The sequence below is a fragment of the Stomoxys calcitrans genome, chromosome 1, assembly GCF_963082655.1.
Source record: "Stomoxys calcitrans chromosome 1, idStoCalc2.1, whole genome shotgun sequence".
NCBI lineage: Eukaryota > Metazoa > Arthropoda > Insecta > Diptera > Muscidae > Stomoxys > Stomoxys calcitrans.
The window spans coordinates 107,397,088-107,422,682 of NC_081552.1; the positions used below are offsets into that span (position 1 = coordinate 107,397,088).

At 38.4% G+C, this 25,595-nt stretch overlaps 1 protein-coding gene across 1 annotated transcript; it reads right to left on the reverse strand.

Moving 5' to 3' along the window:
- Window positions 1–580: 580 nt before the first annotated feature.
- On the reverse strand, window positions 581–6,889 carry LOC106095112 (zinc finger protein 37 homolog). Its single transcript, XM_013262361.2, has 3 exons — window positions 6,731–6,889; window positions 2,065–2,205; window positions 581–1,993 (listed from the first exon to the last, which is right to left on the reverse strand). The coding sequence occupies exons 2-3, from the start codon at window positions 2,173–2,175 to the stop codon at window positions 791–793; spliced, it is 1,314 nt and encodes a 437-aa protein (XP_013117815.1). The 5' UTR covers window positions 2,176–2,205; window positions 6,731–6,889; the 3' UTR covers window positions 581–790.
- Between the last annotated feature and the right edge of the window lie 18,706 nt (window positions 6,890–25,595).

Here is a 25,595-nt window from a genome sequence, read left to right on the forward strand (position 1 = left end):
TCTCGGTCTTCTTGTGAGCTTCGCAAAGCCCTCGCCCTCTGATGTCATCCCGCCGTCCTCATCTCACGATTCGACTGTTTCATTGACACTGTCGCTGTCTGAATCTGAATTGGAAACACCACTTTAAGGATGGGGATGAACTTCGCATCCCTCTGGTTCTTCCGTCTCCTCCTCATTTGATAGTCTGACAACTGGTTGTGCGCTTGGCATTTCTCTCAACTACAGCTGCCAAGGTACCCGCATCTATAGGAGGGGCGGACAACATCCTACTCCTGAAAGGATTTAAAATTTTCGTAATAGTGATATGGATATTTTTCTTCGAGGAACGAAATGAAAACCTTAGTTTCATATCAATCCAATATGTTGTTGTAGCCAAATTTTTAAGTGAATCCTTTTCGATAACCCATAATTTAAAAATACAACTTGGAATTTTAATTGACATTTTATTTGCAGTACAAAATAAAAGTTTCTTAATTACTAAGCATAAATTATATAGCAACTAACAAATTGCAGTCGTTTTACATAAGGTTTTGCAAAAATAAAACTTTTTATAAAAATCTAAACTACCAATAAAATTAAAAAAAAAAAAAAGATTTAAGAAAGTTGCTGTTAAGCTACTAATTCAACAACAATACAGAATGTTATTGAAATAGTAGAACATTCGGTTAGGTCATCCGACCCATAACACAAGGTTACATATAAACTCAATGCTATTTCATAAAATTTATGCTGTTTTGCACTCATTGTACTGGGGTTTTGACCTATTACGCTTTCTCCTTTTTTATGTAGACTATTTTTTGACTTTCTGAGTGGCCTTCCGTAGGCCGGCATGTTGCCTTAGTTGATGCATCCTCCAACTAGAGCGATATATAAAAGTTTCTGGGCAATGGCTACAGGAGTACAAGGAGTCTCCTGTATGCACAGCCATATGCTCGCGCAAACTATGATTTTTGGTATAGCTCTTTTCGCATACATTACATTGGTATCTTTTCATTGCTTGACCTTTTACAATGTGGGGTTTCAAATGAGGGTTTAAACCGGGTTTAGCTGTGGCTTGTCTTTGTTTTTGCAGAACTTGGGGACATTTACGAATATGTCGGGACAGTGTGATTTTCCATGTGAAACAGCGCCCACAGCCGTGACATTTAATTGGGTCACCACTATGCGATCGCAGATGTTTCTCCAAGCGAGAACGCAGGTAAAACTTACGTTCACAACACAAAATGAAAAACTCTTCGTTAGCATGCTTTTCGCGATGATGATCTTGTAACAGAGTGAACGTGGAGAAGTGCATGGTGCATAACTCACATCGCAAAAGTGACCGATAATTGGCTATCAGTTTGTCCAGCATTTTGGCACTTTTAGCCCTTACTTGTTGTTGGTCATTACTAGCCATTTGTGATGTTGAAGACACAGCTGCTGCTAGATTTTTCCTGGAAATATCGTTTAGAGGCTCTCTTATTTTGTTATGACCCGAAGGCACTTTATTGGTTGTTGGCGTTGTTGTTGGCTTGTTGAAGGAATTATTGAATTGATTCATTACCTTTTTAACCAAAGCCTTCTTTAAATTTACATGTTGTTCTGAACTTAAATTAGACGTTATTTTGGCACCATTATCGGCGTCAGACAATTTTCGTTTTTTGGTGTTGGCAGTTGTTGTATGTTTGAGACTGGCCAAGCTTTCAAGTTCATCAACAGAGAATAATAATTCGGGCACTACTAAATGATCGTTCGCATCATCGGTTGCTGACTCAGGTTCCAGCTCAGGTGGCTCATTTTTGACGCATACATCTTGATGGAACAGCGATTTTGCGTTGGATTCCTCCAAAGTCTGGTTTAGAATTTCGGATTTTATGGCGTTATTTGCAACCAGAATCTCTTTATCGGTAAACTTATTTTGAGCCAGAGCAACATTCTGTTGAAAGTTGTGAAAATCCACGATATGGCACCAACAATCAAAACATAAGGCATTATGACTCTTGAGATTTAAAAACTAAAAAAGAACAAAAATAGTTTTTGCTTAGCTCCCACTAAAACGTTCTTGAGTAAATTTTTGCAACTTACCATAGGATCAAAATATTTAACAGTAATGTCATAAACCTCCGTGTCATCATAAAGTCGTTTGTAATTACTACATACATTAACACACAGGCGGCAAATGTTCACTGCAGACATTATGGCGTCCAAAAAATATTTTCTAAAGTGCTATTTTAAAAGATACACAATAAAACGATTGAGCTTGAAAAAATTGAAAAGAACTGAGGTATTAAGTGTATTACAGCTCTGCAGCTACTAAACAGCTGAATTTTAAACTGCATCTACAAATACATAACAAATTGCTACCTAATGTTACCCTAGGTAATATATTCACCAAATGTCAAATTATATATTACCTGCAGCGCTAACAAGGAAATCCCGGTTAAAAGTTTGATGTTGTAATTTTATTGCGCCTATATACCTCAGTTTAGTATAAGGTGCGTAGGCAATATATATTGCAGCGAAGATACGCATTCTACGCCTTGCTGAGCAAATACTGTTTGCAGTATTTTCGCAACTTAACAACCAATAAACTGGTGAATTTGTCGTTTAAACCACATTTCTCGGAACATGAGGGCAGCATAAATACACTGAACGAATATAGGACAGAATCGATTTCCAACAATTGTGATATTTTGACTTCCTAGTGAAGCGAGATAGTGGCACTACCTCATGGTTTTTATTTTGACAGTCCGTGGTGGCTACGCACGATATATGAAAAGTGGAGAGTCTCAGCGAGAGGCAGGAGATACCGGTTCTTGCTTTAATACATAGTGCCTGTTGACACGGCAAATTATTGGCGGCCCTAAATAATCAATGGCCATTACGTTCCAGCGCCGAATGGTCCAATGGATAGGAACGAGCTTGCTCACCTATTGAAGATTGATAAGTATCGCTACCTCCACAGGTAAGGGCTGTGTGTGGCGACAGCCCTTGCCGATGAAAAACTTCATCGGCTCAATCCGGTACGTACAACCAGCTGCCATCCATCCAAACAAATTTTCCTATTTAGGATTTTATCAGTGGCTCGTCCGACATTGTTGAACCCACGATCGCTGTAAGCATAGATTGATTCGTTCTGTGATTCATTTGGCATGGATATAGTCCCCAGACCCAGCTCCATGTAAATAGGTGATTGGTGTAATGGGGTCCTGTGCTGCATGCAGGACAGATTATATGGAAAGGAAGGATCGTCGTACCTTGAACGATACGAGTTAAGTTTGCTTTGTCATCCAAATAATTGGTCCGGTAGTTTTGGACTTCCTATGCAGGTTTTTCTCGTCATCTGCAATGAGTGGCGGGCGTTCGCCAAGGACTACATTCGGTGATCATACCCACATTAAATACAGCGTCCTGGTGGATATGTTTGAGGTAGCTGTGATAGGATCATAACGTTTTTCTGATAATTTACTGTTTCGGTGAGAAATTTTGTCACATAACAGGCATTCGAGCGGCTGGGATGAAGCGAGCGACCCCTGCTGTGATGATTGAACCACCGATTTTCAACTTTGGATGCTCCTGGTACGGGATTATCTTGAGCACCACACGGGTTGAAACTTTGAGCTCCGATCTATATGGTGTTAACCAATACCATGAGAAGCTAACCTGAGAGCTATCGGGCGCATCCAAAGTTTCTGGATAGTGTAATGCTCCATACGGAATGGCGCCTTTAAATAATCAATGGCCAATGTTCCTTTGGACCGGAACAAACTTGCTCACCTATAGGAGCTTGACGATCCACGGGCTCCCGATAGTGGAATGCTCCGTACGGAGTAGCAGCAACTGCAGTTACCGACAATCAGAAGAATCGAATAGTCCCAGTGAGAGGCCGGTTCTTGGTTAAATACTGATAGCCTATGATGCTCGATAAGACAAGGCAAGTTATTTTGGCGCCTTTAAATAATCAATGGCCAATGTTCCTTTGGACCGGAGCGAGCTTGCTCACATATAGGAGCTTGGCGATGATTGATACCTCTATCTTTCGTCTGCTTGATTCCGTTGAGTGTCGACACCCAGGAGCTCTGCGACTAAGATGGGGTTCGTCCACAGGGATCGGTGTGGCTGGGCAGGTAAACAGGTGACGCGTATCGTTTGGTTCCTGGTCACAATCGGGACATAGATCTTGCACGTCGGCATCAATGCTTGCTCTATAGCAGCTGAGGCGGCTGCATCTGCCGGAACGTAATTGAGCCTGAACTACTCTTTTGGACTCGGCTATAAAAAGGAATCGCACAGTACTCATTGATATGCGAGAAGTTTGCCCCTGTTCTTTAACGAAATGTTCACTGTTAACTTTGCATTTGCAATTATTCACTAAGTCATGTGCAATTCCATCGAAAAAGTGTCTTTTAAAAAATGTTGTTTCGGAAATATATTATCAGAGTCTTCATTGAAAATGTGAACAAACAAAAGCGTGCCGAATCTTATATACCCTCCACCATTGATCGCATTTGTCGAGTTCTTTCCCGGTATCTTTTTTTAGATAAACAAGGGATAAAAGAAAATAATTGCTTTGCTAATTGAATGTTGGAGACCACAGTAGAAGTATATATGTATAATTTCAGCCAAATCGAATAAGAATTGGGCCCTCTAGTGGCTCAAGAAGATCGGTTTATATTCAAGATCGGTTTATATGGCAGCTATATCGAAATATGGACCGATATGGCCCATTTACAATCCCAACCGACCTACAATAATCCCAACCGACCTAATAAGAAGTTTTTATGCAAAATTTCAAGCGGATAGCTTTACTCCTTCGACAGACGGACGGATATTGCTAGATCGACTTAAAATGTTATGACGATCGAGAGTATATAGACTTTGTGGGGTCTTAGACGAATATTTCGAAATTAGTATACCCCCATCCTATGGTGGAGGGTATAAAAAAATAAGTAAATTTTATCAATATTTTATCTTAACTTATTTTATCTTAATTGTGTAAAATGAACGAATTTGATAGATCAACAATAGGGCCCCCATTGATTTTATAATTAACAGTTAGATCAGGATGACTAAAAAGGCGAGGTCGAACAGCTGAGTGCAAAATTTTTATTTTCCCAAAATCTTGGTTACAAATGTCGCCAGCATTAGATGGGGAAACCACCGCTGCGAACTTTTTCTGATGTTCTCGCCAGGATTCGAAACCAGGAGTGCAGCGCGTTAGTCGGGTTGTACCGTCTGTGCTACGGTTGCCACCGAACATAGGTTCTCCGATAAATGCTTATCTGCTGATGCCGGCCTGTCTGCTGCTTCCGGTCTGTCAGGCTTGTTTAGTTTTTGTCTTGCGGATTTCCGTTTCCTTCTCTTTTCATGTTATTAAAGTGCACCGTTGTTGTAGCCTCATGTGTATATGTGGAGGTGGCGATCCTCGTCTAGTTCCTATAGTTCCAGTCCAAAGAACCGATCGCCGCGGGAAATGATAACCATTTGTTATTTAAAGGCACCAATACCTCGCCTTGTCATATCGAGCATCTTAGACACTCAGTATTTATGCCCGGCCTCTCACTAAGACTTTCCGCTCAATACCGCTGATTTTCCGCGACTGCAATTGCAGCTACTCCGTATAGAGCATTTCACTATATACAACCTGTGGACGCACCCGGAAGCACGCAACTAAGCTTATCGTGATAACAATAAACACCACACAGATCATAGCTCAAAGTTCCAGCCTGTGTGGTGCGTATTCATATTTATCCCGTTGTTGTTGTAGCCATATTTGCATGTGGAGGTGGCGATCCTCGTCAAGCTCTAACAGGCAAGCAAGCTCGTTCCGGTCTATACGACCAACATGATGGCCATTGGCTATTTTAAGGCGCCAATAACTCGCCTTGTCGTATCGAGCCTCACATGCACTCAGTGTTAAAGCAAGAGCCGGTGGCACCCGGTACCTCACTGACTCTCTACTCGATACCGCTGATTGTCCGCGACTGCAGTTGCAGCTACTCCATATGGAGCATTCCACTATCCGCAACTTTTAGACGTGCCCGGTAGCTCCCAACTAAGCTTATCGTGATAACGAAGAACACCACACAGATTGGAGTTCAACGTTTGAAGCAGTAAGCTGTGATTGAATGGATGCGCTAATGCCCCTTTTGAATAGAAAGGCTCTTAGATTTTTAAACATCCTTACGAAATATTAAAAGCCTCAATCCGACACCTTTCACATGGCATTGTACCTTACAAATGTCGCCAGTATTAGAAGGAGTAACCAGCACTTTTTTCTGGTGTTCTCGCCAGGATTCGAACCCAGTCATAAAAGTTATGGATGAACATGTATGTGCTACAATGGCCAACTACTGAATAGTTTTTTTTTTTTTTTTTTTTAAATTATTGAACATAAAACTTTTTTGGCTCGGGATGTCCCATAATTTGAGTTTCACCTGGCTACTATAAATATTCCGAATAGAATTTATGCTACTGTGACCAAAGGCCAGGGCAATTCAAATTAAAAAATTTAAATGGCAATCCCATGGCTGCCGATTGTAAGATCCCAAACTCGACCGGAGTGACCCGATAGAGTCCTTAATCGGCAAGGGCTGCCGACTCAATGTACAACACACACAACAACAAAAAATTAATTGAGACAATTTTGAATCCATATTTATGAGCAAGATCTTAAGATTTTGTAGGACAACTCAGATTATTGTAGCTAGAATGCCTTAAAAATTTTATTAAGAATTTTAAAAGCTCTTACCTGATTTACCAATACAAAAAAAATAATATTAAACTTTCTACAATTTAAACAATGTTTGTGTTAGGGATCCCAAACTCGACTTCCGACCAATCGATTAGTTGACTTAAAAAAGCCGGAGTCAACTTTCAAAGAATAAAATGTAGAATAATCGATTTGTTTAAGTCGAATATTCGATTTTGAAGTCGAAAAGAAGAGAAAAATAAGACTGCACAGCGATGCTGTAGTATGTTCACATTGAAATATTTATGATATAGATTCAACTAAATCTAAAAACAAATGGGGATTTAATTGACATACACAAGCTTCCATTTGTATAAATGAATGTGCACATGGTACAACTAAGAAAAAAGGTCATTAGCACACCAATAAAAATCAACCCCCAGCGAAACTACCTTGAGTGGCAAATGCCGTAAGTTGAAATGCTAAAATGGTTTTAGACATAAACCTTGGTACAACTAAGAGGAAGGGTCATTAGGAGAACAACAAAAATTCATCCCCAACGAAACTACATATTACAATTTTAGAAGATATATCACAGCTGTGATATAAAGCCTTTGACATTTAGATTTACTGAAAAATTAAAACAAGAATAAAAAACTGTGTTCAGTTGTTCGCATGACCTCACCTTATTAGTGCATCCTGGGAATAAACTTTGTTTTATAACTTATCTCTTACAAATGTGTTTTATAAATGTATTTTTATCATTATAACACTGTTTTTTGCATGTGTGGAAAATCAGATCAAATAAAACTACATTTTAAGATTTTAGAAAAATGTCACAGCTGTGATATAAACCCTTTTACACTTAGATATACTGAAAAATCAAAACAAAAATACATAAAATTGTACTCGGCTGTTCGCATGACCTCACCTTATCAGTGCATCCTGGAATGTGCATATGACACACATCCCATGGCGAAACAATTAAAGGTAGTCTCATTTGTACAACAAACACATATCATATGGTGCAATACGCCATCTTGTCATCCTCCTATCACACATCTAAAGTTAGCGACGTCGCCAACTTTTGATAACACAAAAATTTCTAAAATTACTGGGTGACACAAAGTAATAAAATATCAAACAGTAAGGAAATTATCAACCGTTTTTAGCTTCGGTCGCCAGAAAATTAGGCTGTGAGTTACCTACTTAAAGTCTGGAGGCCAGGAACGGAGTTCGTTCAAAAAAGGAAATATACCAATTTAAAGGGAAGATCACTACCTTTAATTTGGTATATTACACCATGGGAGCCACCGTGGTGCATAGGTTAGCATGTCCGCCTATCGTGCCCAAGCGCCCGGGTTCAAATCCTGTCGGCGAAACTTCGTTCAAAAAAAAGCGTATACCAAATTAAAAGGGAGATCAACACCTTTAATTTTGGTTTCCCACTCATTTCCCAGAACTGTTGTTCGTAGAACAACCCTTCCAGATTACTGCTTAGAAACTGGAGGGCAGAGCACTAAATCCAGTGTGGAAGCCATAAATGGACTTAGTTCAAAAAAGTGCGTAAACCAAATCAAAAGGGAGATCAACATTTAATTTGGCATTCCACACATATTCCATAACTGAAACTGTTAAGAAACTGTAGGGCAGTGCGCTAAATCCAGCCTGGAGGCCAGGAACAACTTCGTTTAAAAAAAAAATGGGTAAACAAAATTAAAAGGAAGATCAACACCTTTATTTTGGTATACCACGCATACCCCTGAACTGTTTTTCGTAGAACATTCCTTCCAGATTTCTTTTTTGAAACTGGAGGACAGGACACTAAATCCAGTCTAAAAGCCGTAAATGGATTTCATTCAAAAAGTGCGTATTCAAAATTAAAAGGGAGATTTACACATTTATTTTGGTGTACCGCACATATCCCAAAACTATTTTTCGATTTCCAGATTTCTATTTTGAAACTGGAGGGCAGGACACCAAATCCAGACTGAAGGCCAGAATCGGACTTCATTAAAAAAATTGCGTAAACAAAATTTAAGGCAAAATCAACACCTTTAATTTGGTGTACCACACATATTCCACAACTGTTTTTCGTAGAACAATACTCCCAGATTTCCGATTAGAAACTAAACTGGAGGGCAGAGCACTAAATCCAGTGTGGAAGCCATAAATAGACTTCGTTCAAAGAAGTGTGTATATTAAAGGGGAGATCAACAATTTTAATTTGGTATACCATATATATTTCACAACTGTCTTTCGTAGAACAATCCTTCCAGGTTTCTGTTAAGAAACTGTAGGCCAAGACCCTAAATTCAGGCTGGAGGCCAGGAACGAACTTCCTTGAAAAAAGTGCGCAAACAAAATTAAAAAGAAGATCATAACCTTTAATTTGGTATACCACGCATATCCCAGAACTGTTTTTCGTAGAAAATTCCTTCCAGATTTCTATTTTAAAACTGGAGGGCAGGATACTAAATCCAGTCTGGAAGCCATAAATGGACTTCGTTCAAAAAAAGCGCGTATACCAAATTCAAAGGGAGATCAACACCTTTATTTTGATGTACCACACATATCCCAGACCTATTTTTCATAGAACAGTCCTTCCAGATTTCTATTTTCAAATTGGAGGGTAGGACACTAAATCCCGTCTAGAAGCCATAAATGGACTTCGTTCAAAAAAGCGCGTATACCAAATTAAAAGGGAGATCAACACCACACATATCCCAGACCTATTTTTGATAGAATAGTCCTTCCAGATTTCTATTTTCAAACTGGAGGGTAGGACACCAAATCCAGCCTGGAGACCAGGAACGGACTTCATTCAAAAATTTGGTATACTACACATATTCCACAACTGTTTTTCGTAGAACAATCTTTCCAGATTTCTGATTAGAAACTGGGGGGCAGGACACTACATCCAGTTTGGAAGCCATAAATGAACTTCGTTTAAAAAAAGTATGTATACCAAAATAAAGCAACGATCAGCACTTTTAATTTGCTATACAACACATACCCCAGAACTGTTTTTCGTAGAACAATCCTTTAAGTTTTCTGTTTCGAAACTGGGGGGAGGACACAAAATTCAGTCTGTAGGCCATAAATGGACTTCGTCCCAAAAAGTGCGTATACCGAATTAAAGGGAGGTCAGTACCACATGGTGATAAAACGCGATACATATCATTGACCAATCTGACACACTTGTTGGATGATAAATTTTGCATTTATCAAAACTAAGCGATTTTATATATTGGGTTGCCCAAAAAGTAATTGCAGATTTTTCATATAGTCGGCGTTGATAAATTTTTTTTCAGCTTGTGACTCTGTTATTGCATTCTTTCTTCTGTCAGTTATCAGCTGTAACTTTTAGCTTGCTTTAGAAAAAAAGTGTAAAAAAGTATATTTGATTAAAGTTCATACTAAGTTTTATTAAAAATGCATTTACTTTCTTTTTGGGCAACCCAATATTTAAATAACTTAATTCTTTTATTGGACAAAGTTCCCTCAGAAGGGTAACGGTTCTTCGTAATATTCTAAGAGAGCGAGCCCCAAAGGTAATATAAATAACAAGTAAAAGCGTGCTAAGTTCGGCCGGGCCGAATTTTATATACCCTCCACCATGGATCGCATCTGTCGAGTTCTTTTCCCGGCATCTCTTCTTAGGCAAAAACGGATATGAGAAAAGATTTCCTCTGTTATTAGAGCGATATCAAGATATGGTATTGTGGTCCAACAATTAAATTACATGTTGGAGAACTGTGTAAAATGTCAGCCAATTCGAATAAGAATTGCACCCTTTGGGGGCTCAAGAAAATAGAGAGATCGATTTATATGGGAGCTATATTGGGCTATAGACCGATTCAGATCATAATAAACACGTATGTTGATGGTCATGAGAGGATACGTAGTACAAAATTTCAGGCAAATCGGATAATCATTGCGACCTCTAGAGGCTCAAGAAGTCAAAATCCCAGATCGGTTTATATGGAAGCTATATCAGGTTATGAACCGATTTGAACCTTATTTGACACAATTGTTGAAAGTAGGAATAAAATACTTCATGAAAAATTTCTGCCAAATCGGATAGGAATTGCGCCCTCTAGAAGGCCACCTCTCGACAGACGAAGACTACACTTTACAAGACACTGATACTACCCGTGCTGTTATATGGTTCTGAAGCATGGGTACTTGTGAAAGCAGATGAGGCAGTGCTTGCAGTATTTGAAAGAAATATTCTTCGTAAAATATATGGACCAGTTTGCGTTAACGGAGAATATAGGCGACGTATGAACCACGAGCTGTATGAGCTGTCTCACGACGATAGCATAGTTGCACGCATCAAAATACAACGGCTGCGTTGGCTAGTTCATGTTGTCAGAATGGATGAAGTAGCTCCAGCAAAGAAGTCTTTTGAAGGTAAACACGGTGGTACACGCAAACCGGGAAGACCAAAAGCCCGATGAAAAGATCAAGTTGTGGGAGACACCCCGAAACTTGGTGTCAGAGATTTTAGAATGAGCGCAGAAGATCGAGGCGCTTGGAACGCTATTCTACGTTCGGCTAGTGGAACAAATATTCTATCATAGCCATTTAAAGTAAAGTAAGTATTCTCAAAATGAAACTTTCTGGTAAATATTTGTTGAATAAATGTCGTTTAGTCGCAGCTATGTGCTAAATATACCGTTGTCGTTCGATTTCTTCTAACCGGAAGTGTAGAGGGGGTGTGACATAGAAGGGTCTACCATGGATTAAGTGCTATAAAGGAAGCTAGGTAGACAGGAAGGGCGGGCAAAATTTGGTGAACACCATCTCAGCCACAACTGAATTTACTTTCCCATTTCTTTCATTTAGGCCGTACTCTCTATTAAGGGTCGGCCTCATAGAAGCACGCAAATATATTATTAAAATTTTACCGTAATGATGTGAGAGAGTGAAATGGAAAGATCCCAACCCACCAACGAGCATTTAGGCCGGAAAAGCAAGCGTGCTCCCGCCATGATCACCATCAAAAGACACAGGGGTTTAACAAACCTACTATATCCGGTACAAGTTGACCGTTGCATGCTACATTGCTGATTTCATTCAGTAGGATATTCCCTCATTACTTATGATAAAACTGTTATTTTATCATTGTTATTTGTGTAGTGTTTCCAAAAATTAATCGCGAAAAAATGGGTTTTAACCTGTGAAAAACGAACATATTGTAGTACTAACCACAATGAGGGAATGTCTTAATGGACGAAATCAGCAAGTTGTTTTGCTTTAATATCAATGTCTAAAAAAGTAATCACGAAAAACGAACATAGTACATAAGGGTGGAAGTATGTTCGCTTTATGGCTACGTTTATTTTTCGTGATTACTTTTTTTAGATAATAGATTTTGTATTGTAGCAAAAGAACTTTCTGATTTCGTTCAGTAGGATATACACTCATTATGGCTGGTACTATGTTCGTTTTTCACCGTTAAAACCCCATTTTTTCGCGATTTCTTTTTTGAAACACTACACAAATAACAATGATAAAATAACAATTTTATTATAATTAATAAGGGAAAAGTACAGCTAATAGATAGGGTTGTCGAGCGTTGTTAATGTGGTAATTGTATCATAGGTGCGTTTTCCCTATTAATACGATTCAAATACAACATACGCCATCACACCTAATATGGTTGAAAAGTTTTCTAACCAAAGGCGAAACGCGTCCCATAGTGGTTGGTGTGTGTTGCTATATTTTGCTTTCCTTTCCCATTTGCAACTCCAATAATTGAGCTCGTCTCGACAGAGAAACAAACGAGAATTGTTAAACTATATTATCTGAAAAATATATCGAAATATATCGCGAAGAACGAATTTTCAAATAGCCATTCCTGAATGAAATCAATAAGTTGTATTGATTTGAAATCTATTATCTAACAAAAGTAATCGTCGAAAAATATCGCGAAGAACGAATACTGTACCAGCCATCACTTATGAAAAAATTTTCATAAAAGTATTATCATTGAAATTTAAAAAAAGTAACCGTGAAAAACCTTTGTTTTTGCCGGTGTAAAACAAACATTGTACCTGCCATTAGTTGGCATGTTATGTTGTAAATTTCATGCCAAAAAAATTAATAAATAGTTCATTGAATTTAAATTTAAACGTTCTAGGCTTATTATATATTGGACGCAAAAAAATGTATAGTGTTTCAAGAAGGTAACAGTGAAATATGTGTGTTTTCAATTGTGGATAACGAATACCAGCCTTAACTTGTGGCCTTCCGTAAATATATAATGAAACAATATTTCAGTTTAGAATGTACAACGGCGGGTACAAATCGTACGTATTGGAGATTTATTTTGCCTTCATTGAATAAATATCTAATGTTTTCACGTTTTTTACACTATATAATAATTTTATTTGTATATAAAATCGCTTAGTTTGCAAAATTTATCATCCAACAAGTGTGGCAGATTGGTCAATGATATGTATCGTGTTTTATCACCATGTGTTTGCAAGCGAAACTTTGACTAGATGCACAGCTCTATGAGCTTAAAGTAAAAATTTGTTTAAAATATTATGTCACCCTGTACAGTTATCATCAATGTTACCATCAACCGTTTCTGTGCTGCGCTCAGTTTCTAAATAAAAATCCGGAAAGATTGTTTTACGAAAATCAATTCTGGGATATATGTGGTACACAAAATTAAAGGTATTGACCTTCCCTTTAATTTAGTATACGAACTTTTTTGAACGAAGTCCATTTATGGCGTACAGACTGAATTTTGTGTCCTGCCTACGAAAAACAGTTCTGGAATATGTGTGGTACACTAAATTAAAGGTGTTGATCTCCTCTTTAATTTAATATACGCACTCTTTGAACGAATTCCATGTATGGCTGCCAGACTGGATTCAGTGTCCTGTCTTCCAGTTTCTAAGCAGAAATCTGGAAGGATTGTTCTACGAAAAACAGTTTTGGGTACGAAGTCCATTTATGGCTTCTACACTGGATTTAATGTCCTGCCCTCCAGTTTAAGAATACAAATCTGGAAGGGTTGTTCTACGAAAAACAGGTTTGGGGTATGTGTGGTAAAGCAAATTAAAGGTTTTTTGAACTAAGTCCATTTATGGCTTCCATACTGGATGTAGTGTCCTGCTCCCCAGTTTCTAAGCAGAAATCTGGAAAGATTGTTCTACGAAAAACAGCTGTGGAATATGTATGTAAATTAAAGGTGCTGATCTTCTTTTTATACCCTCCACCATAGAATGGGGGGGGGGGTATACTATTTTCATCATTCTGTTTGTAACTACACGAAATATTCGTCTGAGACCGCATAAAGTATACATATATATTCTTAATCGTCGCGACATTTTATGTCGATCTAGCCATGTCCGTCCGTCTGTCTGTCGAAAGCACGCTAACTACCGAAGGAGTCAAGCTAGCCGCTTGAAATTTTGCACAAATACTTCTTATTAGTGTAGGTCGGTTGGCATTGTAAATGGGCTATATCGGTCCATGTTTTGATATAGTTGCCATATAAACCGATCTTGGGTCTTGACTTCGTGAGCCTCCTGAGTGCGCAATTATTATCCGATTGGACTGAAATTTTATACGACCTTTGTTATGATTTGTTATGATATCTAACAACTGTGCCAAGTATGGTTCAAATCGGTCCATACCTGATATTGCTGCCATATAAACCGATCTTGGGTCTTGACTTCTTGAGCCTCTAGAGTGCGCAATTCTTATCCGATGGGAATGAAATTTTGTACGACGTGTTTTGTTATAATATCCAACAACTGTGCCAAGTATAGTTCAAATCGGTCCATAACCTGATATAGCTGCCATATAAACCGATCTTGAGTCTTGACTTCTTGAGCCTCTAGAGTGCGCAATTCTTATCCGATGGGACTGAAATTGGTACGACGTGTTTTGTTATGATATCCAACAACTGTGCCAAGTATGGTTCAAATCGGTCCCTAACCTGATATAGCTGTCATATAAACCGATCTTGGGTCTTGACTTCTTGATCCTCTAGAGGGTTCACTTCTTATCCGATTGGAATGAATTTTTGCCACAAAGTTCGTTCCTGGCCTCCAGCTGGATTTAGCGTTCTGCCCTACAGTTTCTTAACAGAAATCTGGAAGGATTGTTCTATGAGAAATAGTTCAGTGATATGTGTGGCACACCAAATTGAAAGTGTTGATCTTACTTTTAATTTGGTTTACGCACTTTTTTGAACGAAGTCCATTTTCGGCTTTCAGACTGGATTTTGTATCCTGTCCTCCGGTTTCAAAATAGAAATCTAGAAGGAATGTTCTACGAAAAACAGTTGCTTGGTATACCAAATTAAAGGTGTTGATCTCCCCTTTAATTAGGTATACGAACTTTTTTGAACGAAGTCCATTTGTGGCTTCCAGACTGGATGTAGTGTCGTGCCCTCCAGTTTCTAGCCAGAAATCTTGAAGGATTGTTGCATTCCACCTACAGTGGAGCTATGGTGGAGTCCACCCAGCTATCGTGTCTCAAGGAGGTTCCAATTCTTCCACCATTAGCCCAGGAGGATGAACAAATAAATAAAAATGGTGGTATATCTAATAAACAAACACAAAAAAAAACTAACACACCGTACACTGATAAACTTGGTGTAACCGTTTCCACACGTTGTCCGCCCCACCTTGACCCTTTAGTCCAGAAGAATATAAATAAAACAAGTAAAAGCGTGCTAAGTTCGGCGGGGCCGAATCTTATACACCCTCCACCATGGAGCGCATTTGTCAGTTCTTTTCCCGGCATCTCTTCTTAGGCAAAAAATGATATAAGAAAAGAAAGAAAGAAAAATCTGCTATTAGAGCGATATCAAGATATGATCCGGTTTAGACCACAATTAAATTATATGTTGGAGACCTGTGTAAAATGTCAGCCAATTCGAATAAGAATTGCGCCCTTTGGGGGCTCAAAAAGTAAAATAGAGAGATCGATTTATATGGGAGCTGTATCGGGGTATAGACCGATTCAGACCATAATAAACACGTATGTTGATGGTCATGAGAGCATCCGTCGTACAAAATTTCAGGCAAATCGGATAAGAATTGAGCTCTCTAGAGGCCGAAGAAGTCAAGACCCAAGATCGGTTTATATGACAGCTATACCAGGTAATGGCCCGAATTGAACCATACTTAGCACAGTTGTTAGAAGTGATACTAAAACACTATGTGCAAAATTTCAGTCTAGTCGGATGAGAATTGCGCCCTCTAAAGGCTCAAGAAGTCAAGACTTAATATCGGTTTATATGGTAGCTATATCATGTTATAGACCGATTTGAACCACACTTGGCACAGTTATTGGATATCATAACAAAACACGTAGTGCAAAATTTCATTCCAATCGGATAAGAATTGCGCACTCTAGAGGCTCAAGAAGTCAAGACCCAAGATCGGTTTATATTGAAGCTATATCAGGCTATGGACCGATGTGAACCATTCTTGGCGCAGTTATTGGATATCGTAGCAAAACACGTCGTGCAAAATTTCATTCAAATCGGATAAGAATTGCGCACTCTAGAGGCTCAAGAAGTCAAGACCCAAGATCGGTTTATATGGCAGGTACATCAGGTTATGGACCGATGTGAACCATACTTGGCACAGTTGTTGGATATCATAAAACACATCGTGCAAAATTTCATTCCAATCGGATAAGAATTGCGCACTCTAGAGGCTGAAGAACCCAGATCGGTTTATATGGCAGCTATATCAGGTTATGGACCGATTTGAACCATACTTGGCACAGTTGTTGGATATTATAACAAAACACGTCGTGCAAAATTTTATCCCAATCGGATAAGAATTGCGCACTCTAGAGGCTCAAGAAGTCAAGACCCAAGATCGGTTTATATGGCAGCTATATCAAAACATGGACCGATATGGCCCATTTACAATTCCAACCGACCTACACTAATAAGAATTATTTGTGCAAAATTTCAAGCGGCTAGCTTTACTCCTTCGGAAGTTAGCGTGCTTTCGACAGACAGACGGACGGACGGACATGGCTAGATCGACATAAAATGTCACGACGATCAAGAATATATATACTTTATAGGGTCTCAGACGTATATTTCGAGTAGTTACAATCAGAATGACGAAATTAGTATACCCCCCATCTTATGGTGGAGGGTATAAAAATGAACCCTATTTCCACACACACTTGCCTTATGACGATGTACACACTACTTCCCTCTCTAACAAAAACAAAAAAAAATAGTACATCATGATTAGATTTTCGCATAAGCATGAAAATTGTACATTTAGTTTTATTTATAAAAAGTCCTTTAAGAGCCTTACATTAACATATTACAGTAAACCTTTTTTTTTATTTTTTATAAACACATACAATAAAAATATATATGTATATAACCAAGAAGCTTTTAATACCAGCAAATTTTTACCCGAATTTACGAATTCACGTTAAATAAAAAGCATATAGACACTTGGAGCCTTTTGCTTTTCGCTCCAAATACACACAAAAAAACTAATAAATTCCAAATTGAGAGAGAGCTCTCTAAATCGGTATTATAAAATCATCTCACACCAAAACTCCCAATGATAAGGGGCCTCCCTAATATAATCTTCTTTTACCTGGATTCTTTCCTCAATTGGGCTTTCTTTATTTAACTTCCAGAATCTTAATGCCGGGTGTGTTGGATACATATAGCCTTCACCGCTTGGCGGCGGAAAAGACCTCTAGCTAAACGCGTATACCGCAACGGACAAAAGGCTTACTTCTCTTTTCTCCCTGGGAAATTATACTGCTATTGACTTCCGCCAAGAAACGCCAAATCTCGTAATTGTGGTCTTTCCTGAGGGCGCTTTCATTATAAGGAAAGAAACACAAAAACCGCTATTTTGAATCTGTATCGAACTGTTTTATAAATGTTAAAGACCCTCACTCTATCAGTTTTTGCCCACAATACAAATGAAAAAATGACAAAAAAACACGCACAATAGAAATAGACTTTTCTTATCGTTTTTCTCAATTTTCCCCACTGACATTTATTAATGCCCAGCGCTGCCAAATAGGGTATAAACGCCTTTCATTTAGGCCAACCCGCTTGCCATGATCTTGCCAAACGCCTATGCTCAAGCGCACTAACTATGCTTGCGACTCCTCAACAAAACAAAACTCGGCATATCACAATACCCACAGAAATCCACAAATACCACGCACGCCGCCCAGAATCACAATCCATCCATTCATAATTACGGATCAGTATTACATAGAAATCAACCCCTAAATCATCGGGATTCATTGGTCTAGCGCCATACAAGTAACTCGGCCCCACTCTGCCTCCGCCCATATAAATAGCCAATCCATCATCTTTGCATACATTACACATGGACGCGAAGGGGACACTACAAACAAAAAAAAAATTAGCACAATTGTCTGCTTGCAACCGCAATAGAATAAGTTTTTGACCATAGTTGGGTAAGTCCAACTAAGACACTATGCAAAGCAATCGCATAGTGTCTCTTCATTGTCTCCAACCATTTGTAATAACATAAACAAAAACTCCTGACGAGTCGGCTCTTTGTGAACCGTACCTCCATGACGCCAAAAGTTAAGTGTTGTGTACGTGGTGATTTAGAAAAAAATAGTGGCTTATATGGAGAAATTCGTGAAAGCTCAGAAAAATTTAGCCGAAAGTATGGTGAAAATAAAAAATAAGTTGAGTGAAGAACGGTTGACCAGAGCAGGGTTCGATCAATTGGAGAGAACTTTTCATGATTCAGTCAAGAAATTGAAGAGTAATCATGAAGTGATGATGAAAATAGAGCCCAAGAGCGATGATTACTTCGTAAAAGATTTTTACGTAGGAACGATTAATAGGCTGGTAAAGGAGATTGAGGAGATGGTAAGGAGCGGGGAGGCAACGGTTCAAGATAGAGGTAACAATGGCAGTGGCGCAAAAGAGAGAAATCTGGGACTGCGATTGGAGACGACGGATGAATTTGGGCGCGGGGGGGAAGCAGCAGTAGGAAAAGCGGCAACGCAACAGGAGAAGCCGTCAATAAGGAAATATTTTTACCAAAAAATCGAAAGAATAGAGAAGAGATTGGAAAGTGGTGAAATCGATGAGAGAGATATCAAAGATAGTTTGCGGCAGTTGAATGGATTCTATTACAAGCTGCTGGCAACGAATGGAATAGACGAGGATGTCTTTGAACAATACCAGGAGATGGCGAAGAGCTTTACTATTCGACGAAAAGTCATTGGAGAGCGAAAAATGGAGAAAGCAGAGGGAAAAAAATCCGCAGCAACATCAGGTGAAGTGAGTATACCCGATTTCAGCGGCAAAATTGAAGACTGGGAGTCATTTCATGCCTTACTTAAAAATTTGGTGCATAATTCGCCTCATTTTTCCGAAGTAGAGAAATTGTACAGGCTGAAGGCAGCTAAAAAGGAGAAGCAGCTCAACTAATTCTACATTTAAAAATAACCGAAACAAATTATGAAGCTGCATTTGAATTATTGAAGAAAAGGTACGAGAATAGGAGATTAATGTTCACGAATTTGTGCGATAAGATTCTAGACCAACCAGTGATGAATAGCGATTCAGTGGCAAGTATAAGACGCATGCTTGACACTACCAAAAACTGTGTAATGGCGTTGAGGGGCATGAATGTGTCTACGACGGATGCTTAACCATTTATTGCCAGAATAATGGTGATAAAGTTTGATAAGGATGGGTTGCGGCGATATGAGCAACAAGTAAGAAAGCCGAGAGAAATTCAAACTTTGGATGATGTCTTAGAATGTTTTCCAACAACAATACCTCGCGTTAGAAGCGGCGGGAGAGCACGAAGTGAACGTGAAGAGAATTTATGGAAACAAAAATAATGTGTCAACCAAATTTTGCTACTTTTGTGAGAAAAGTGGACACGGAGTGATAGAATGCAGGAAGATGTTGGCAATGACACCGGCAGAGAGAAAGCCTGCGGTAGGTGCGAAAAGAATTTGTTTCGTTTGTCTACTACACAGAACAGACAGAAAATGCAATAGTGTTGTGCGCTGCAACAAATGTGGAGGTAATCACCATCATTATCTTCACAATGATGACCAAAGAAGCGTTAATCAGCAAGTTAATCCCACATCAACTATGGTAATTGAGAGAAAACAACAACAAGTTTTATTGGCAACAGCATTGGTGAAAGTACGGGCAGTAACTGGAGAATTTGAGTTGCTACGGGCAATGATAGATCAAGGGTCCCAGATAACATCAATTTCGGAAGAGGCTTCGCAGATTTTGGGATTGCCAAGGATAAAAGAAAAAACGCAAATACACGGCTTGGGTGGTACTTTCGTTGGTGTGTCTAAGTACAAATTGGATTTAGTTATACAGCCAAGATTTCTAAGCAAACATATATTCAATTCACAGGTGATGGTACTACCTACGATAATGAGCTAGCAGCCAGGTGAATCCTTCGACATAGATATGAAGAAATTGCAAAACTATATGTTGGCTGATCCATTCTTCAATAAATACGATCGCATTGATATAATAATCGGTGGAGACATTTACGCCGACATAATGGAAGAAGGGCAGAAGAGAAAAAACGGCCCGTTCTCACAACACACGAAACTTGAGGGAATGTCTTAATGGACGAAATCAGCAAGTTATTTTGCTTTAATATCAATGTCTAAAAAAGTAATCACGAAAAACGAACATAGTACATAAGGGTGGAAGTATGTTCGCTTTATGGCTACGTTTATTTTTCGTGATTACTTTTTTTAGATAATAGATTTTGTATTGTAGCAAAAGAACTTTCTGATTTCGTTCAGTAGGATATACACTCATTATGGCTGGTACTATGTTCGTTTTTCACCGTTAAAACCCCATTTTTTCGCGATTTCTTTTTTGAAACACTACACAAATAACAATGATAAAATAACAATTTTATTATAAGTAATAAGGGAAAAGTACAGCTAATAGATAGGGTTGTCGAGCGTTGTTAATGTGGTAATTGTATCATAGGTGCGTTTTCCCTATTAATACGATTCAAATACAACATACGAACGCACGGATCTTGAAGCCATCACACCTAATATGGTTGAAAAGTTTTCTAACCAAAGGCGAAACGCGTCCCATAGTGGTTGGTGTGTGTTGCTATATTTTGCTTTCCTTTCCCATTTGCAACTCCAATAATTGAGCTCGTCTCGACAGAGAAACAAACGAGAATTGTTAAACTATATTATCTGAAAAATATATCGCGAAGAACGAATTTTCAAATAGCCATTCCTGAATGAAATCAATAAGTTGTATTGATTTGAAATCTATTATCTAACAAAAGTAATCGTCGAAAAATATCGCGAAGAACGAATACTGTACCAGCCATCACTTATGAAAAAATTTTCATAAAAGTATTATCATTGAAATTTAAAAAAAGTAACCGTGAAAAACCTTTGTTTTTGCCGGTGTAAAACAAACATTGTACCTGCCATTAGTTGGCATGTTATGTTGTAAATTTCATGCCAAAAAAATTAATAAATAGTTCATTGAATTTAAATTTAAACGTTCTAGGCTTATTATATATTGGACGCAAAAAAATGTATAGTGTTTCAAGAAGGTAACAGTGAAATATGTGTGTTTTCAATTGTGGATAACGAATACCAGCCTTAACTTGTGGCCTTCCGTAAATATATAATGAAACAATATTTCAGTTTAGAATGTAAAACGGCGGGTACAAATCGTACGTATTGGAGATTTATTTTGCCTTCATTGAATAAATATCTAATGTTTTCACGTTTTTTACACTATATAATAATTTTATTTGTATATAAAATCGCTTAGTTTGCAAAATTTATCATCCAACAAGTGTGGCAGATTGGTCAATGATATGTATCGTGTTTTATCACCATGTGTTTGCAAGCGAAACTTTGACTAGATGCACAGCTCTATGAGCTTAAAGTAAAAATTTGTTTAAAATATTATGTCACCCTGTACAGTTATCATCAATGTTACCATCAACCGTTTCTGTGCTGCGCTCAGTTTCTAAATAAAAATCCGGAAAGATTGTTTTACGAAAATCAATTCTGGGATATATGTGGTACACAAAATTAAAGGTATTGACCTTCCCTTTAATTTAGTATACGAACTTTTTTGAACGAAGTCCATTTATGGCGTACAGACTGAATTTTGTGTCCTGCCTACGAAAAACAGTTCTGGAATATGTGTGGTACACTAAATTAAAGGTGTTGATCTCCTCTTTAATTTAATATACGCACTCTTTGAACGAATTCCATGTATGGCTGCCAGACTGGATTCAGTGTCCTGTCTTCCAGTTTCTAAGCAGAAATCTGGAAGGATTGTTCTACGAAAAACAGTTTTGGGAACGAAGTCCATTTATGGCTTCTACACTGGATTTAATGTCCTGCCCTCCAGTTTAAGAATACAAATCTGGAAGGGTTGTTCTACGAAAAACAGGTTTGGGGTATGCGTGGTAAAGCAAATTAAAGGTTTTTTGAACTAAGTCCATTTATGGCTTCCATATTGGATGTAGTGTCCTGCTCCCCAGTTTCTAAGCAGAAATCTGGAAAGATTGTTCTACGAAAAACAGCTGTGGAATATGTATGTAAATTAAAGGTGCTGATCTTCTTTTTATACCCTCCACCATAGAATGGGGGGGTATACTATTTTCATCATTCTGTTTGTAACTACACGAAATATTCGTCTGAGACCGCATAAAGTATACATATATATTCTTAATCGTCGCGACATTTTATGTCGATCTAGCCATGTCCGTCCGTCTGTCTGTCGAAAGCACGCTAACTACCGAAGGAGTCAAGCTAGCCGCTTGAAATTTTGCACAAATACTTCTTATTAGTGTAGGTCGGTTGGCATTGTAAATGGGCTATATCGGTCCATGTTTTGATATAGTTGCCATATAAACCGATCTTGGGTCTTGACTTCGTGAGCCTCCTGAGTGCGCAATTATTATCCGATTGGACTGAAATTTTATACGACCTTTGTTATGATTTGTTATGGTATCTAACAACTGTGCCAAGTATGGTTCAAATCGGTCCATACCTGATATTGCTGCCATATAAACCGATCTTGGGTCTTGACTTCTTGAGCCTCTAGAGTGCGCAATTCTTATCCGATGGGAATGAAATTTTGTACGACGTGTTTTGTTATAATATCCAACAACTGTGCCAAGTATAGTTCAAATCGGTCCATAACCTGATATAGCTGCCATATAAACCGATCTTGAGTCTTGACTTCTTGAGCCTCTAGAGTGCGCAATTCTTATCCGATGGGACTGAAATTGGTACGACGTGTTTTGTTATGATATCCAACAACTGTGCCAAGTATGGTTCAAATCGGTCCCTAACCTGATATAGCTGTCATATAAACCGATCTTGGGTCTTGACTTCTTGATCCTCTAGAGGGTTCACTTCTTATCCGATTGGAATGAATTTTTGCCACAAAGTTCGTTCCTGGCCTCCAGCTGGATTTAGCGTTCTGCCCTACAGTTTCTTAACAGAAATCTGGAAGGATTGTTCTATGAGAAATAGTTCAGTGATATGTGTGGCACACCAAATTGAAAGTGTTGATCTTACTTTTAATTTGGTTTACGCACTTTTTTGAACGAAGTCCATTTTCGGCTTTCAGACTGGATTTTGTATCCTGCCCTCCGGTTTCAAAATAGAAATCTAGAAGGAATGTTCTACGAAAAACAGTTGCTTGGTATACCAAATTAAAGGTGTTGATCTCCCCTTTAATTAGGTATACGAACTTTTTTGAACGAAGTCCATTTGTGGCTTCCAGACTGGATGTAGTGTCGTGCCCTCCAGTTTCTAGCCAGAAATCTTGAAGGATTGTTGCATTCCACCTACAGTGGAGCTATGGTGGAGTCCACCCAGCTATCGTGTCTCAAGGAGGTTCCAATTCTTCCACCATTAGCCCAGGAGGATGAACAAATAAATAAAAATGGTGGTATATCTAATAAACAAACACAAAAAAAACTAACACACCGTACACTGATAAACTTGGTGTAACCGTTTCCACACGTTGCCCGCCCCACCTTGACCCTTTAGTCCAGAAGAATATAAATAAAACAAGTAAAAGCGTGCTAAGTTCGGCGGGGCCGAATCTTATACACCCTCCACCATGGAGCGCATTTGTCAGTTCTTTTCCCGGCATCTCTTCTTAGGCAAAAAATGATATAAGAAAAGAAAGAAAGAAAAATCTGCTATTAGAGCGATATCAAGATATGATCCGGTTTAGACCACAATTAAATTATATGTTGGAGACCTGTGTAAAATGTCAGCCAATTCGAATAAGAATTGCGCCCTTTGGGGGCTCAAAAAGTAAAATAGAGAGATCGATTTATATGGGAGCTGTATCGGGGTATAGACCGATTCAGACTATAATAAACACGTATGTTGATGGTCATGAGAGCATCCGTCGTACAAAATTTCAGGCAAATCGGATAAGAATTGCGCTCTCTAGAGGCCGAAGAAGTCAAGACCCAAGATAGGTTTATATGACAGCTATACCAGGTAATGGCCCGAATTGAACCATACTTAGCACAGTTGTTAGAAGTGATACTAAAACACTATGTGCAAAATTTCAGTCTAGTCGGATGAGAATTGCGCCCTCTAAAGGCTCAAGAAGTCAAGACTTAATATCAGTTTATATGGCAGCTATATCATGTTATAGACCGATTTGAACCACACTTGGCACAGTTATTGGATATCATAACAAAACACGTAGTGCAAAATTTCATTCCAATCGGATAAGAATTGCGCACTCTAGAGGCTCAAGAAGTCAAGACCCAAGATCGGTTTATATTGAAGCTATATCAGGCTATGGACCGATGTGAACCATTCTTGGCGCAGTTATTGGATATCGTAGCAAAACACGTCGTGCAAAATTTCATTCAAATCGGATAAGAATTGCGCACTCTAGAGGCTCAAGAAGTCAAGACCCAAGATCGGTTTATATGGCAGGTACATCAGGTTATGGACCGATGTGAACCATACTTGGCACAGTTGTTGGATATCATAAAACACATCGTGCAAAATTTCATTCCAATCGGATAAGAATTGCGCACTCTAGAGGCTGAAGAACCCAGATCGGTTTATATGGCAGCTATATCAGGTTATGGACCGATTTGAACCATACTTGGCACAGTTGTTGGATATTATAACAAAACACGTCGTGCAAAATTTTATCCCAATCGGATAAGAATTGCGCACTCTAGAGGCTCAAGAAGTCAAGACCCAAGATCGGTTTATATGGCAGCTATATCAAAACATGGACCGATATGGCCCATTTACAATACCAACCGACCTACACTAATAAGAATTATTTGTGCAAAATTTCAAGCGGCTAGCTTTACTCCTTCGGAAGTTAGCGTGCTTTCGACAGACAGACGGACGGACGGACATGGCTAGATCGACATAAAATGTCACGACGATCAAGAATATATATACTTTATAGGGTCTCAGACGTATATTTCGAGTAGTTACAATCAGAATGACGAAATTAGTATACCCCCCATCTTATGGTGGAGGGTATAAAAATGAACCCTATTTCCACACACACTTGCCTTATGACGATGTACACACTACTTCCCTCTCTAACAAAAACAAAAAAAAATAGTACATCATGATTAGATTTTCGCATAAGCATGAAAATTGTACATTTAGTTTTATTTATAAAAAGTCCTTTAAGAGCCTTACATTAACATATTACAGTAAACCTTTTTTTTTTATTTTTTATAAACACATACAATAAAAATATATATGTATATAACCAAGAAGCTTTTAATACCAGCAAATTTTTACCCGAATTTACGAATTCACGTTAAATAAAAAGCATATAGACACTTGGAGCCTTTTGCTTTTCGCTCCAAATACACACAAAAAAACTAATAAATTCCAAATT